General features: G+C 40.3%; 1 protein-coding gene across 3 annotated transcripts in view; it reads right to left on the reverse strand.

The window, feature by feature from the left end:
• Positions 1-17,615, reverse strand: part of SUGCT (succinyl-CoA:glutarate-CoA transferase) — a 483,356-nt gene that overhangs the window by 74,411 nt on the left and 391,330 nt on the right. For 2 of the 3 annotated variants that reach the window (XM_054019420.1, XM_054019419.1), the window contains one exon: positions 14,092-14,205. The exons of the other annotated variant lie outside the window; for it this stretch is intronic. In XM_054019420.1, coding sequence (XP_053875395.1) covers positions 14,092-14,205 — 114 coding nt within the window. The remainder of the gene's footprint in view (positions 1-14,091; positions 14,206-17,615) is intronic. 3 annotated transcript variants of the gene reach the window in all.

The raw sequence follows: 17,615 nt of genomic DNA on the forward strand, positions 1-17,615 counted from the left end.
GCCCTATATCCCCAACTGGGAGTATCTATCACAGGAGTTTCCACAATAGAGATAGAAATCCAGGGAGGTAAGTGAATGTTGGGTGGGGCGGAGATGTGGCCAAAGCATGCTGTGCATCAGCTATCCTTAACTGGCAGTCTCTTGGGGAAGGTTGCCAGCTGGCACAGTTTAAATCAAGTAAGTTGCTCTAATTTGAACCAGGGAAGGACAGGAGTCAGGGGCTGTAACTGGCTCCCTGCTGGACTCCCGCCTCATAGCACAGAGTAGAAATCTCGTATAGCTGAGAATCTGGCTTAATGAGATTAAAAATATTATTTTTTTTTAATTTACTTTTGTTATCAACACAACCTTGGAAATGAAAAATAAAATGTGATTTTAAAATTACATATGTGCTTCTCTGCCTGTAAATTCTATATTCATGGTAGTACTTATGCAAAGAGAATGGGTTTGTTGCCATCCTGGTACTTTCTGGCTCATGAGTGCCAGCCTGAGAAGAAGGATGTATTTGCCATCAAAGCAACTGGTACAGTCAAAAGATCTGAGTTTTATTTCCAACTTCTTGTGTGACTCTGGGCAAATCATTTAGGGCCAAACTAAGTCACTCCTACTCCATGTTAAGTAGTACTTTATACTGGCAAAAGTCCTACCGAAGACTGAAGTCAATGGGACTATCAGGGAGTAAGGGACTACTCAAAGTAAGAGTAGAACCATCTGGTCTTTAATCTCTCTATACCTCATTTTCCCTACCCGTAAAACAGTGATACTTAACTATCTCATCGGGCTGTTGTAAGGCTTAATTTATTAACACACATAAAGTACATTGAGAGCCTTGGATGAAAGATGCTATGAGAGTAAGTAGTTGTTATTACTAAGACAAACAGGAACAAATTCTGGTCCAACTGTTGTGTATGCCTTTTTCAGTCATAAGAACTAATAATTTACTGCCGCTTCCGGTGCTATGAGTCAAAAGTTTATCATATTCCATCACCTGATTTAAATAATTAAAAATGTTACATTTAAAATTAAAAGCTTACCTTTACAGTTTGTGTATTTTAAAAGAGTCAACAAATCTAATATAAATGGTAAAAAACAAAAGCCAAGCAAAGAAATATGTGCACGCAGATGAGCTGGAGTGGATGAATGTCAAAAATAGCACCATGAAAGGCTTTTATTTTATTTTATTTTCATTCAGATTTCATATTAAACAAAAATAATTTTCCAGATGTTTTCCTTGTGGAGACAGTCTTGGAAAAGTAAATGGATATAAATGTATTGCTAAGGCTGAAAGGACCCTGGGCTCCAATTGGGCTTCACTCCTGCAGCAGGAGACTGGAAAGGAAGGAAGATAAAGAACCCTGCCACTACCACCACCACACACATCCTCTGTATGTGCAATGTGTCAGTTACATCTGGGGTGTAGCCCGATGTTTTATAATGCTATTCCTTCCCCAAATCCTCTAACCAGCCATGTGCTGGTCTAATAACGATGGAGATGAATTTGTTATGTTTTTTATGGTGAACAAGGGTTTTCTATAAATGAGGTTTTCTGAAGTATCTGCATCATGGGATATGTCACATGTTGTTGCGACTCTGAAGTGCAAACTTTAAGGTGTGTCTGGTCAGATACACTTTAGAATAACTGTTACAGCACAATATGCCTGATTTTCCAACCCTTACCCACAGTGAGTAGTCCCAGTTAGTAAGTACTCCTCTAACAGCTGTTCTGTTAAAGAAATCATATGCATCTTCTTATATGCACATTTATGTTATGGAAAAATAGATTTGTAGAAGAAAAACAAGTCTCAATAGTCAGTGAGCCTTGAATACTCATGACCTTACTGCCTGGGCTAACAGTAAGCAAAGGAACCATTAACAGCAGCATTGTACCATTCATGCTAATATTTCATTCGGTTTTTGAGGGTCCATGGAGGCCTCACCTGTTTCTCCATACACGAAGTACATAATCAGTATAGGTTTTCCAATCTTACACACCACACTGAGTTCCCGAGAGCCTTAATTTAAGTACCCCATCCATCTTTCACCTGCTCTGTAACTGTTGTGGTTTATTTATATATCATTCATTGTTTTGTTAGAGCTGGCCTGTCAGCTCAAGGTACTCACCCCTCCCACAGCTATAAAGCTTGCTCACCCACAGAGGAATGCCACTTAACATTGGCACCTGCTTAGCGTTGTAAAGTAAATCCAGATGGAACTGTCTCCCTGCAGACTGTAGTCCTGCTTTGGAGAGAAGGATACTCTACCTTCCCCTCAGAGGCAGGTCATTCCTATAGAATCTTGAAGTGATCTTTACAACCCATTTACAACAGAGGAGGTTCTCTGTGCTCTTAGTTGGAACTGTAGAGTTTTGGCCTAAGTTATAGGCATCATGGTTCACCGGGAGGAGGAGACCAAAGCCCTGAGGTAAGTGGAGAAATGGGATACCAGGAGGAAGCATGAGCAGGAGAGTGCAAGAGGGGAGGACTCCTGTCTCAGACTGAGAAAGCGGGACAATCAGCGAGTTATCTAAAGTGCCTATACACAAATGCAAGAAGCCTGGGAAACAAGCAGGGAGAACTGGAAGTCCTGGCACAGTCAAGGAACTATGATGCCATTGGAATAACAGAGACTTGGTGGGATAACTCACATGACTGGAGTACTGTCATGGATGGATATAAACTGTTCAGGAAGGACAGGCAGGGCAGAAAAGGTTGGGGAGTTGCATTGTATGTAAGAGAGGAGTATGACTGCTCAGAGCTCCGGTATGAAACTGCAGAAAAACCTGAGAGTCTCTGGATTAAGTTTAGAAGTGTGAGCAACAAGGGTGATGTTGTGGTGGGAGTCTGCTATAGACCACCAGACCAGGGGGATGAGGTGGATGAGGCTTTCTTCCGGCAACTAGCAGAAGTTACTAGATCGCAGGCCCTGGGTCTCATGGGAGACTTTAATCACCCTGATATCTGCTGGGAGAGCAATACAGCGGTGCACAGAGAATCCAGGAAGTTTTTGGAAAGTGTAGGGGACAATTTCCTGGTGCAAGTGCTGGAGGAACCAACTAGGGGCAGAGCTCTTCTAGACCTGCTGCTCACAAACAGGGAAGAATTAGTAGGGGAAGCAAAAGTGGATGGGCACCTGGGAGGCAGTGACCATGAGATGGTCGAGTTCAGGATCCTGACACAAGGAAGAAAGGAGAGCAGCAGAATATGGACCCTGGACTTCAGAAAAGCAGACTTTGACTCCCTCAGGGAACTGATGGGGAGGATCCCCTGGGAGAATAACATGAGGGGGAAAGGAGTCCAGGAGAACTGGCTGTATTTTAAAGAATCCTTATTGAGGTTGCAGGAAAAAAACATCCCAATGTGTAGAAAGAACAGTAAATATGGCAGGCGACCAGCTTGGCTTAACAGTGAAATCCTTGCTGACCTTAAACGTAAAAAAGAAGCTTACAAGAAGAGGAAGATTGGACAAATGACCAGGAAGGAGTATAAAAATATTGTTCAGGCATGCAGGAGTGAAATCAGGAAGGCCAAATCACACTTGGAGTTGCAATTAGCAAGAGATGTTAAGAGTAACAAGAAGGGTTTCTTCAGGTATGTTAGCAACAAGAAGAAAGTCAAGGAAAGTGTGGGCCCCTTACTGAATGAGGGAGGCAACCTAGTAACAGAGGATGTGGGAAAATCTAACGTAATCAATTATTTTTTTGCCTCTGTCTTCACAAACAAGGTCAGCTCCCAGACTGCTGCACTGGGCAGCACAGTATGGGGAGAAGGTGACCAGCCCTCTGTGGAGAAAGAAGTGGTTCGGGACTATTTAGAAAAACTGGACGAGCACAAGTCCATGGGGCCGGATGCACTGCATCCGAGTGTGCTAAAAGAGTTGGCGGATGTGATTGCAGAGCCATTGGCCATTATCTTTGAAAATTCATGGCGGTCAGGGGAGGTCCCGGATGACTGGAAAAAGGCTAATATAGTGCCCATCTTTAAAAAAGGGAAGAAGGAGGATCCGGGGAACTACAGGCCAGTCAGCCTGACCTCAGTCCCTGGAAAAATCATGGAGCAGGTCCTCAAGGAATCAATTCTGAAGCACTTAGAGGAGAGGAATGTGATCAGGAACAATCAGCATGGATTCACCAAGGGCAAGTCATGCCTGACTAACCTAATTGCCTTCTATGAGGAGATAACTGGGTCTGTGGATGAGGGGAAAGCAGTGGATGTGTTATTCCTTGACTTTAGCAAAGCTTTTGATACAGTCTCCCACAGTATTCTTGCCATCAAGTTAAAGAAGTATGGGCTGAATGAATGGACTATAAGGTGGATAGAAAGCTGGCTAGATCGTTGGGCTCAATGTGTAGTGATCAATGGCTCCATGTCTAGTTGGCAGCCGATTTCAAGTGGAGTGCCCCAGGGGTCGGTCCTGGGGCCGGTTTTGTTCAATATCTTCATTAATGATCTGGAGGATGGCGTGGACTGCACTCTCAGCAAGTTTGCAGATGACACTAAACTGGGAGGAGTGGCAGATACGCTGGAGGGTAGGGACAGGATACAGAGGGACCTAGACAAATTAGACGATTGGGCCAAAAGAAACCTGATGAGGTTCAACAAGGACAAGTGCAGAGTCCTGCACTTAGGTCGGAAGAATCCCATGCACTGTTACAGACTAGGGACCGAATCGCTAGGAAGCAGTTCTGCAGAAAAGGACCTAGGGGTTACAGTGGATGAGAAGCTGGATATGAGTCAACAGTGTGCCCTTGTTGCCAAGAAGGCTAATGGCATTTTGGGCTGTATAAGTAGGGACATTGCCAGCAGATCGAGGGACGTGATCTTTCCCCTCTATTCGTTATTGGTGAGGCCTCATCTGGAGTACTGTGTCCAGTTTTGGGCCCCACACTACAAGAAGGATGTGGAAAAATTGGAAAGAGTCCAGCGGCAGGCAACAAAAATGATTAGGGGGCTGGAGCACATGACTTATGAGGAGAGGCTGAGGGAACTGGGATTGTTTAGTCCGCAGAAGAGAAGAATGAGGGGGGATTTGATAGCTGCTTAGAACTACCTGAAAGGGGGTTCCAAAGAGGATGGATCTAGACTGTTCTCAGTGGTACCTGATGACAGAACAAGGAGTAATGGTCTCAAGTTGCAGCTCGGGAGGTTTAGGTTGGATATTAGGAAAAACTTTTTCACTAGGAGGGTGGTGAACCACTGGAATGGGTTACCTGGGGAGGTGGTGGAATCCCCTTCCTTAGAGGTTTTTAAGGTCAGGCTTGACAAAGCCCTGGCTGGGATGATTTAATTGGGAATTGGTCCTGCTTTGAGCAGGGGGTTGGACTAGATGATCTCCTGAGGTCTCTTCCAACCCTGATATTCTATGATTCTATGGCTGCAATATAAAAACACAGATAGATGAGCTAGACAAATTTTGTGTGGATCAGCTTGAGTTGTTTGTCTTTCTCTCCTGTGCAACCATAGGAACCAACTGGAACATTCAGAAAACAGTATTTGGTGTATTATGACCATTGTGGGGCCTGATTTGCATGGTACTTCACTGACACTGACCTCAAGGTCAACAAGTCTTAAGAGATAGGGGACTTCTGTCAATCTCACGTTAGGTTAAGACCCAGGAGTGAGAGTCCTGCAAGATTTCCGCTAAGAAGTAGAATTAAGAAGCAAATAATTTCCCTTTATATATCAATACCTTTCACTCCTATTCATTCTGGCAATGCAGTTCTTATTTGCAGTTCTAGTTAAATTTGTAACACCATTTCCATTATAAACCTCTAATTTCCAGGGTTTTATTCCTTAACTATGAATTATTTTTTTTCAAATTGCAGTAGGACATATGAGTTCGAAGGACAGCCAATGATTTTAGACCTATGAGCATATACATAAGAGGTGATTTTCTGTGACAAACTTTTTGAGCTTTACAAATATTAAATTTTAAAAAATATAATGGCTTTAAAAATATTAAATTGTATATATATTGAGTCAACAATCTGGACTAGATACCCCATAAGCGCTTAATATCAACAGAAAAAGAAAAATAGATCTGTTGTTACTAGTCATGCTGACTGCTGAGCATGTAATATTAACTTTTTTTTTGTTTTATAGATTTTTAAATACACCAGTTCACATTAACCTTTTAGTAGCTCCAAACTTTTCCTACTTCGAAGTCAATGGGGGTTATGCTATTTACCTCAATTAGACAAGGACTGGGCTCAGGATGATCAAATATGCCCAAATTATCATTATCTTGACCACTTCAGTACAAACTAACCAAATAGGCAGCAATAATGTCATTGGCTGTTATAACACACATTTTATATACCTTTCCAGGCCAAAAAGTCATTACATTAGAGATCATCTATCAATTACTTAACGGAAAAAAACTTAAGAGAACATCATAGTTTTCTCAAACCATCCAAATGTTAGGAAGCCTGCAAATTCAAAGTTAATTATATTTTTCAAAAACCCTTTGAAACATTCAAAAGTTTGGAAATGAACAATTCAGTTCCCCCACACACCTTCCAAACTACCCATCCAGCTACAATTTTGTATGGATGATTCACCATGCTATGCTATACTTCTGACATATAAGATACCTACTTTTTGTTCTATCCTTTAAGAGATCTAGAGCACAGACTCAAAACCACTGTGTCTGGGGCTAAGACTCCTCACATTACAACATTTTATATTTGAACTCCCAAATATTTTTAGGGAATTGTTCTAAACAATTTTCCTGAACAGAGTTAGGCCCATTTTCCTACAGAAATAATTTTTGTGCTGAAGAAATCATGGAATCATAGAATATCAGGGTTGGAAGGGACCTCAGGAGGTCATCTAGTCCAACCCCCTGCTCAAAGCAGGACCAATCCCCAGACAGATTTTTTGCCCCAGATCCCTAAATGGCCCCCTCAAGGACTGAACTCACAACCCTGGATTTAGCAGGCCAATGTGCAAACCACTGAGCTATCTCTACCCCCCCACCCCATCTGACATACTCTCTCTCTTTCAGGCTAGGCCTACACTCAAAAGTTAAGTCAACCCAGCTACATTCCTCAGGGGTGTGAAAAATCCACACACATGAGCAATGTAGTTAAGCAAACCTAATCCTGTGTAGACAAGTACTGGGGTGATGGAAAGAATTCTTTGGTCAACTTAGTTACTGCCTCTCGGGGAGGTGGACTACCTACGCCAATGGGAGAATTCCTCTCATTGCTATAGTGAGTGTCTACTCTGAAGTGCTACAGCGGTGCAGCTGTAGCATTTCAAGCATAGACAATCCTTCTCTTTCTCTCTCATTCCCAGTGTATTTCCCTGCCTGCTGCTTCCCCTTTCATGACTTTCCATGTCAGGAGCATGCACAGTTATAAGATCTACCTCTGGACCATAATTTACATAGATACCACTATTAAAAACTTAATGATTTCACCAATAAACTCCTTAGAACAATGGCACCTCTGCTCCCCAAGACCAAGAGATTAAAACAAATTTGAAGTTTCTAAGACAAGTTGTATAGGAGTTATGATGTACCAAGGAAAGGCAGGAAATTATTAAAGAACTTTTCATTTTTTGAACCCTCAAGCCTCCTGATGTCTTACTCAATTTACATGAAAATTCTCGCAGAATTCTTCTTGACATAAATTCACATATGCAAATTTTCTGATCAATCTGTTTGTTTCTGAAGTTAAGCGGGTTGTGACTAAATCGGATTTATAATGAAAGAGCACCTTCAATCTTAACGATGGAAAAACTAGCATCTCTCCCTAGTACCACAGCTAGGCTAAACACTATGATCAGATAAAATAAACAGAATTGAGTGGAATCTCTCCTAGTGAAAGGATTTTTTTCACAGACCAAAAAAGACAAGTGTAGACTTTAAGACTCTGACTTTAAGCAGAGGTTCAACATAACTGAAATTGCTATTTGTATGTAACATTTTTGAGACATTTCAGAACTCTCATACTTCAGTATAACTAGGTTTGGCAGAATTGGATTTTTATTTTTGTATAATTTTGATGGATAACATCAATGTTTATTTTTAAGCTTTTTTTAGATTTTTATCAACTTCACTTTTCACAGTTGCAGGAAATTATAGGCAGCAGACTATTATTTAATGAAGTAGATGTTGAGCTTCAAAAAGTTAAAATTTTATAAACTGTTAAAATGCAAATTGTCACAATCATGTCAAAATGTACAAAGTAAATATCCTTAAATCAACAAAATCATACTAGTCTTTGCTATTCATTTGCTAGTCCATTTGTAACAAGTCTAATCTAAAATCTAAATCACTGTGTTTTGACTCTAGTAGATTTTCAAGTAGCATCTTTCGTACTTTGCTGATCTGTAAATTTCTATGATTACTGATGGAAATATATAACAATGTTTCACTACATCTGAGTTCACTTTAAGTAGATTCCACTGTAATAAATATTTAGTGTATCTGCCAGAAATGGTTTATCATGTCAAGTCATATGCACTTCTTTAAATATTTCCTTTCCATAATAGCTTTTAATTTTAAACACTGCTATATGAACAGAAAATAATGAAAGAGAATTGAACTGTAAAAATTGTATAGAAATGAGATCTCATTTAAACCTGCCAAAGTAGTGGAAATTTAAAACACCGGTCCCTATCCTGCAAATTGTTTCATAAAATAAAACCTCTGCTCCACTGAAGGGCAGGGACTTTGGAGCAATTTGCAGGATTGGGGCATATGACTGAAATTTCATGAGCTCAACATGTCACAAGGTACAGTAAATATCATCTCTAAACAATAAACTTAGGTACTAGCCTCTGATCCTGCAAAATGAACCTTCTTTGTCGATCCACAACCCACATGAAGTCCCTTTAACTTCAATGGGATTCCACGCAGACCACAATGGCTTGTGCAGATTACCACTTTTTGGTATCAGCGCTACAATACATTGACACCACCAGGCGAGTAAAGAATGATATAGCCTTAAATCTGAATGTTGTGGTATCAGTAGATTTAATACATCCCATCAATATCATTTGAATCTGTATTTTGTCCATTAATGAATGCAGTCTATAAAGCTATTTTACTTTATCAGTTTGATCTTCATCTCAAATTATAATAGGGAAATTTGAACATGAAAAAAATGTCACCCCAAAGGGGAAGTCCTATAGAGCTTTGAGATGTGTAATGAAAGTGTTCAACTATTAGAAATTGTAACTTTTAAGTGAACCATTACAAAAGACATTAACAAAAGACACTGACAGATGATCATAATGGTCCCTTCTGACCTTAGAGTCTTTGAGTCTATGAGACAGAAGAGGAAATATATTTTAATTGTTTATTTTAATTAATGCATTGACTAATAAATATTAGCTACCAGTTAGAAAATATTCTTAATATAAAATATGCACTAACGTATATAAAAGCTCAATATAAAATAGGTTCTAACCCCAATGAAACCTTAATGCTATCAAAGGATCAGGAGAGTTTGTAATTGCCTTACATGACTATCCTGATGCTTTGTATTGTACATACTCTTGGATCATATACATGCATCCAAAGAGTTACCGAATATTATATGAGCATATAAATGTCTCAGTAAAACTGAAATGTCTTTTGGAATTTTTCTTCTCAAAGGCGACCATTTTCAAAATTCAATTTAATTTCAGAACATAAATATTTAGGCTGGGATTTTCAAAGGGGCCTAAGAGTAGTAGGGGCCAGATTTTAAAATATGTTTAGGTGCCTGAAGCTGCAGATAGGCTCCTGGTGGGATTGTCATAGGTGCTTGTATTTTCAAAAGCACTAAGGGAAATCCAGTAGGCACCTATCCACATCTTTAGGGACCTAAATATCTTTAAAAAAATCTGTCCCTAGGCACCCAGCTCCCAAGTGGGATGCCTAACTCCCTTAGTCTCCTCTGAACCTTCAGCCTTATTCAGTTCAGCAATTTAGTTCCGTTAATACCGTCACTGCTGGGTTTTGGTGAAAGAAACATAGGACAAGCCACCCTTTCCACACTCCAAACCTTGACAAATGAACCAAACACAATCCTCCTGACCTAAATGAGCTCAATATCAAGATAACTGCATCATGAAATAAATATACCATTCCTGTCAACAGGACACAAGAACACTCAAAAATGTTCAGGTTTCCTGCAGGTTTATTCCAGAAGGGTTTGAGCATTAAACCAAAGGGGAAAAAGGTAAAATTAAAAAATGATTTATGATCCACTAGCTGAAGGATGATTTAGCCAATAACCTGAAAAGTCATGAAGAATGGTAATAGTATCTTAATTGATTTTTCAGAATTTTTTCCAGAAGTTGTCAGGCTTCCTCTTCATTTACACTTTTGACTTACATCTAATTGAAAATATCAAAGTATATGTTACTGTCAAGTGTTCAGATGACATTGTAATGCTGAAGTCACGAGGTAGAGTTTCTTTGCATTACAGTAAATTATTGTATATCTGCTTTGGTGTTTTTTTCACAGTCTCCTGTTTGATTTTTCTTTTTCATTTCTTTTTCAAAGATCAAAGGAATGTAGAGCTCATGAGAGGTGTTGACATGACAAACTGCAGAAGAAGGTCTTTTGTTTCTTAAAGAGGCCAATGGCTGCTGAGGCAAAACAAGAACCGACAGAAACTTTCACCCAAAAATCTCCTGGAGCCAAAACCATTTTGGGGATTTAGAAGCATTTAGTTCATATTTTGCTTTTTCATTTTCAGATGCCTGTGCACTGCCTGGTTTCAGTGGGGACCAGAAAGAAAAGTACCAAAAAAACAAGAGCAATACAATTGATTAGGGACCAAAAGGACTGACTTATGAGGAAAGAATAAAAGAGTTGAATTGGTATGGCTTGGCTAAGCGACAGCTTTGGGAATAATTGTCGTTTACAAATACTTGATGAGTGTCAACACTAAGGTTGCAGAGGAATTATTTAGTGTGCTGCATTGACGTATAGCTAAAATTAATGGGATGAAAATGAGAAAGGGAAAATATAGGCTGAATATTAAAAACTTCCTGATGCTAAGACCAACTAGGCTTATTAGTTAAGTCTCCTAAGGGAAGTCATGGGAGCCCCAATGATTTGGATTTTAAAACTAGAGTAGACAGAACACTATAAAATAAACTATATGAAATAATCCTGAGCTGTCAGGAAATGGATTGGACGATCTAATAAATGGTTCCATCTCTAACTCCTAGGATCTATGATTATATGAAAGGCCAATACCACAGTCATTCCAATCAGGCTGAATCGAGATGCATCAAAAATCTTGTAGGAAAACCTCTTCTCATGAAATTCCTAGCCTAAGTTCCACACAAACAGGTTCAAATGAATTTTGGATAAGGGTGGCTTTTGGGATAGTTATCAGAACCAACTGATATTCACCCAAACACCAATTGCTACTATTTACCAGCATAAATGGTATATAACTGTGAATAGCATCCTTACATGGTCACTGTCAGGGGAAAGCACCTTCTCCATGGTCATGCATTCTCTGGTCTCCCTGCTGAGACTGCCAATAAAATGCCAGCAAGTCACCAAAGCTGCAGGCCGTTTTGCAACATGGACTATATTTAATGCAGACCATCAATGGTAACAACTTCTGGTTATTACTAATGTGGGCTGCATCTGAGTCAATGACCTAGAAACCCAGGCATCAAGGGGAAGAAGAGTTTTGTGGCTAAGGAAATGGACTGGGACCCAGGAGACCTAGCGTCAAATCTCGACTCCATCATAGGTCTTCTGCGTGACTTTGGGAAAGTAACTTAATTTCTATATACCTCACTTTCTCATCTGTACAATGCGGGGGAGGGAACAATACTCCCCTACCAATCAAGAACATTGTGAGGATAAATTAATTAGTGTTTGTGAGGTTGTCAAACAAGGGGGGTAATGGGATCCATGTAAATAACTGGCTATATGGAGGTGGTGGGCCTGATTCTCTTCACAAATGCCTCAGTTTTATCAGTATAAGTCATCTGACTTCAGTGGAGTTACTCTTGATTTTCAACAGTAGAGATGAGAGGAGCCTCCTGAATAAAATTACACTATGCACGGGACCCTTTGTTTTCAGTTTTTATATTCTTTCATTTTTTTCCCGGGAATTTATTACCAGTGTTTATTACCACCACAACAAAAACAGGTGAAAATTGGTGAAAAAAAAATATTTTTTCTGGGTAAATATCGGGGTTTATTTTGGTGGATGGAAAGATGGGAAAAAAAGTATTCAGTAGATTGATGCTTTGAATTCCATTCATCAATGCGGTATGCTGCAGAACTAAACAGAACTCAAAACACAATGCCACCTCTGAGTTTAAGAAAATAATACATCTCTAATCCCTAAATAAAATGTTTCATTTGAATAAACAGTTTACTGTTGTAAACTTAGAACTATTAGCCTATAAATATTAATATTTAATAATGGGCCACACCATTTGCAGCGCATACACTCAATTCATCCTTTTATCCTGGTTTTTTTTTTTTTAAACTTTCAAATACTTCCTTGTGTTCTGAAAGGTATTCTGATACAGATTTTTGTTTTCAAATCTTTAAACAGTTATTTGCTAACCGCTTGAAATGTGTACGTGGTGGGATTCATCAGTACATTCAGATGTGCACACGGCCTTGTGGGCGTGCCTGTTTATTTATTGTTTGTATCTTCTAGACTAATACATAGCCCTATTTCAACAGCCAGCTTTGCACGTACACACAGACTAAAGCATTATCGTAATACAGGTATCTCATGCAATGCATTGTATTTTCCTAATAAAACAAGTTATTTTTTATATATTTGAATGATCCAAAAGTAGAATGAAAATGAGAAAAAAATGAATAATACTTTTTGTAAAACCCAGGAATTTTTCGATAAAAATCAGTGTAAATGGAAAATAAAGGGGCTTAACTATCCAATAAAATTACATATAGGACAGATTTTCGCCATCACTTTTCCCAATTTTCAGTGGCATAGATATTCCTTAGCAGCTTTTCTTTCTAAGACTGCAAAATATTCAAAGGTTTAAAAATAGCATGCAAAGGGTGGGGAAGGAAGGCAGTAATACCTTTCAGAAAAAGGAAATCCCAGTCTGAATGAGGGTTAAGTGAATAAGGTATAAAGGAACAGCTCAGACATATGTTAATTCAGTTTCCCCTTGTAGCACTGAGAAATATCCCATCTTTAGTCAGGGCTTTCTGGGTTATAGGCAATTGACAGCTAGGGACTGTCTGACTTCTCCCTTAATCCATCAACATATACTGGGAAAGAAAGGAGCTGCCACAGAATGTGTCCAGCAAAAATCTGGAGCTTTTTCAGGCAGGGATCATGGAGGCAGCCGACTTATTTGTCATGCATAAACTCCTCAATGCAGAAAAGAACATCAGAAGAGCACCTTGTCGTAAGGCTATGTCTTTTTTTAACTTGTTCAGATACTTAAGGCAATTAAGCTTTGCTGAACTGCATGCAGGTAAACCATGCTAAATTGAAAGATTATCAGCTTTAAGTCACATGGTACTAAAAGAAAATCTTGGTGGAAAAGTGCCACATATTTAAGCAATGTCCGTGTATTTCTATACAAAGGCGAGAGACAGCCTTTAACTTACTTTTACAGACTTTTAGATGGTGTTTTGGTGATTAAATTGTACAGGCCTAATTTTGATAGCTGCTTCTTATCAGAGTAGATGAGGTTGAGCTGGTCTTCCTACTCCCAAACTATCATGCATTAACTGGGTCCAGTGTGGGTTAAAATGCCCTCATCTCATACAACCAAAGAATGAGGGTTGGCATCCTTAGCCAAATCTCTCCTACCAAATTCTTGATTCTACCTAAATAGCTAAATGCTACACCCTCCCCTCCTGATGAGGAAGAGTAAGGATACAGGTGTGGGGTATTTCCATCTATGAAAACTTAAGAATTTTCCTCCCCTAACACGATCTATCAGTCCTTCTTTTAGCCAGTGCTCAGGTTTACACCAGGAGCTGGCCTCTGGGTGGCTCTTACACTGAACAACACAACACTGCACTGAACAACAGCCACAAGTTACTGCAATACTGATGTTTATTGTCACTCTCTCATTTTATTTATTTATTTGGTATTATTTCTTATCATTACTATCCGCCACTTACCAGGCCTCCAGGCTGCTGTGAAGAAGGTGAAAAACCACTGGATACCTTGTCAGTCTTGATCAGAAGAAAAATGCCTTCCTGATCCCAAAGTGATCTGGCAGATCCACAGCAAATCTGGAAGCCAGATGGGGGGCGGGGGGAATTGTATCAGGCCACTGAGCTCAGGGGAGCCCCCCAAACATCTGTAACTGGGGTGAAATGGGGATGAAATGGGAACGGGTGGGGCCCAGTGAAAATGAAGTACAAGGGTCCCACATTTTTCTTGCTGGGCCTGGTGGCAACTACACCACCTTTAGGACAGGGCAGCTGAGCAACATGAATGGTTGCAACATGCCTGGGAATATTTAACAAGGGGACATTTGCTGGAGTCAGCTGGTTCCCTCAGCTTCATGAACAGTCCAGTCAGGGCTAGGGGAGGCAAAGACTCCATTCCACTCTACCCAGACACATTCACAAGCCCACACACAACCAGGGCCGGCTCTAACTTTTTTGCTGCCCCAAGCAGCAAAAAAAAAGCGCTGCCCCCCGCCGCACCCCCCCCCGCCGAGCGCCGCCGGAACATCCCCCGCCCCCCCCCCGCAGGAACACCCCCCCGAGCGCCGCCAGAACCTGCCCCCCCCCGCCGAAACACCCCCATCCCGAGCACCGCCGGAACCCCACCCCGAGCCCCGAGCCGCCCCCACCCCGCCGAGCGCTGCCGGAACCCTCCCACCCAGCGCCGCACCTGCGCCGCGCACTCCGCCCCCCCCCCACCGAGCGCCGCGCCACCGGAGCGCCCCCCCCCCCCGCGGAATTCCGCGCCGCACTCCCCCCCGCTGCCCCTTACCAGGTGCCGCCCCAAGCAGGTGCTTGGTTGCCTGGTGCCTGGAGCCGGCCCTGCACACAACCCATTCATGCGTTTTGGATAGGAGGAGCGAATGGGGGGATGGGAGGCACTCTGATGACCGAAGGCTATCCCTCTGCCAGTCTGATCAAACCCCTTCTCCACTCTTCAAATACAGGGAGGGGGATTTCATAAGAGAATCACACCAAAAATATTTTTTTGTTATTTCTTATTCTATTAATCCTCTTCATATGTTGTGGCATCTAGAACTGTAGTTTATAGGTTGTAGTTTCTGGAACTAAGTTGTCTACGTTCCTTGGCTACCGAATCAGGCAAAAATAAGTCTTTAAAGTTAGATATTTGCTTAAGAGGTTACAGTAATAAAGCAGATATACATTTAAGAAAAGGGGAATTATGGGTAGATAAAGAAACTGAAGAAGTGGCGTGTGAACTGTGGAGTGTTTTTCAGTCTCCTGATGACCAAACAGCAAGACAACAGGTCCAGTCCTGCTTCCATTGAGGCAAATGAGAGCAGGAGCAAGTCCAGGAATGTAGTGTCTCAGTTTAGTCAGGTTTTGCAGTTTATTGTGTTAACGAAGAATATGAGATGGGCATTTATAGCTGTATTTTTAAAATTCGGAGTAATAAATAAAATAGATCAAAAGTTCCATTTCATTCAGTAGCAACCATTTAGACATGAGTTTTAAGTGAAGGGTTAAAATGTGGACTTGGGTTATGCAGAATATTTTTATCTCAGGTGCCAGGTCTTGACATTAGACTGGAGTGATTCCTTCAGACTGGTCTAAGCTAACCATCACCCAAGTGAAACAACTCAGCAGCCCAAATCCTTTTTCCAAAGTACTCATACTTTTCTTTTTGCAGAAGCTGCTGAAATGGTCAGTGCTTATAACCAGTGTTAAGCACTGAAAAGAGTTATCCCAAAGTCTAATTAGATCAATATTAATTTTCCAGGGCTTTAAGCCACCTAGCTATTTCAGCTTGAAAAAATATAACTGCAGAATCATTTGATATTTTAAATGGAAAGAACACAAGAAAAATCCCAAATGAAACTCAAATCTACCAATTAACCAGGAGTGAGAAGCAGTCTGAAAGCATAAAGCAACTTTTTTTCAATCTCTGGAAACTAGCCAGAAATGCAAAAGTTTCATTTTTCAGAAGAAAAAAAATATCATTTTTGATGGATTGCGATTTGGAGAACTGTTACCACTATATTTTGAAAATGTATACGTTTATATAGTGAAACACATCACACAATAATTCATCAGCCTCATGTTACTGCTCTGTACTTGTGATGACTTTAGAAGGACTTTTTTCCTTTTTGTTAATTAATGCCAAAACTTTCAAATGAACCTGAGAACAACACGAAAACCATATGTTAAAATTTGACACTTGTACTCAAATTACAATATATATATATTTTTCTCTTTAGCTTTGTAGTTATCTGTTAAAATGTTTCTCAAAAGCATCATAAGTATCAACAAAATATTCTAATACATAAAGGAGACAGGAGTCTAGAAATCAGCAATGAAAATGACATTAATGGATTTAGCAAGCAAAGGGAGAAAATCTCTAATAGAGGACACGCAGTCTCTCACAAAACACGATTTAAACACAGCCATGTATCAAAAATTCAAGAGCATAATCCATCCATTTAATTCAATTATAAAAATACAAGTACCAGCTAATAAATTTAGGTCAAATCCTCCCTTACTAAAGCTATACTCCCACATAAGACAATATATAAAGATTCCAGGATTTGGCCTCCTGCTTTTTTAGCAAAATCTTTTCTTGCTCCCTGAATAACATTCACAAATCCTGAAACACTCCACAGTCATGTCTGCCACCTGTATGTACTGACACCTTTTTGGGAGAGTCTTTTTAGCCTGACTTTGACGTTTGGGTAAGAAGCTCTCGCTGCACACATTCCAAATATCAGAGGAATTGCATTCTAGGGGCAAAATCTTAGTTCCGTTGCAGTCAATAGCAAATTCCCACGGGGGTTGTGTATTAATTCTTGTTGTCAGAAGGAGGTCACAGTGCAGTGAAGTTTGAGAACCCCTGCCCTAGAGTTTATGATCACGTGAAAAACCCATATTGTAGTATTTCCAATCAGGCTGAATTAGGTTATATCAGAAATCTGACCTTACTAGATCAGGACAACCTTGTTTAAATTAAATATACTTCTCAATAGTTGGGCTTTAGCATGGCTTCCTTGAGAAAGGCAGAAATGGATTTTCTTCTGGGAACCAAGGAAAGTCTGGGAAGCTTCTAGGAACTTTTCACTTATACACATACATACAACGTTCTATAGACTGGTAATGTTCCAAATATGAAGCTTTATGCATAATATATTTAAAAGTTACATTTACAGCTTAAAACAGGATTCATAGAGATTTGGGACTTAGTGACCATTCTGAGAGAAGGAAGCTGGCAGCTTGTCCCTTCAGCAATTTGAAGAGTAAACATTTCTGAGTCATTCTGCAGCCCTGAAATGATGAGGTCAGCAGCTATTGGTGACATACTCTGAGACACACAGAGAGGACCTGCAATATTGGCAGATGTCCTCCTGACTCCTGCTTGCTAGTGCTGTGCCTGTCGTCACAGTTTTACGCACTAACACACCACGGTCACGGAGGAAGTCCGTGGCTATTCTAGAAATCTTTTCCTTTCAAAGGAAGAG

The sequence above is a fragment of the Malaclemys terrapin genome, chromosome 2 (genome assembly GCF_027887155.1).
Source record: "Malaclemys terrapin pileata isolate rMalTer1 chromosome 2, rMalTer1.hap1, whole genome shotgun sequence".
Classification (NCBI taxonomy): Eukaryota; Metazoa; Chordata; order Testudines; family Emydidae; genus Malaclemys; species Malaclemys terrapin.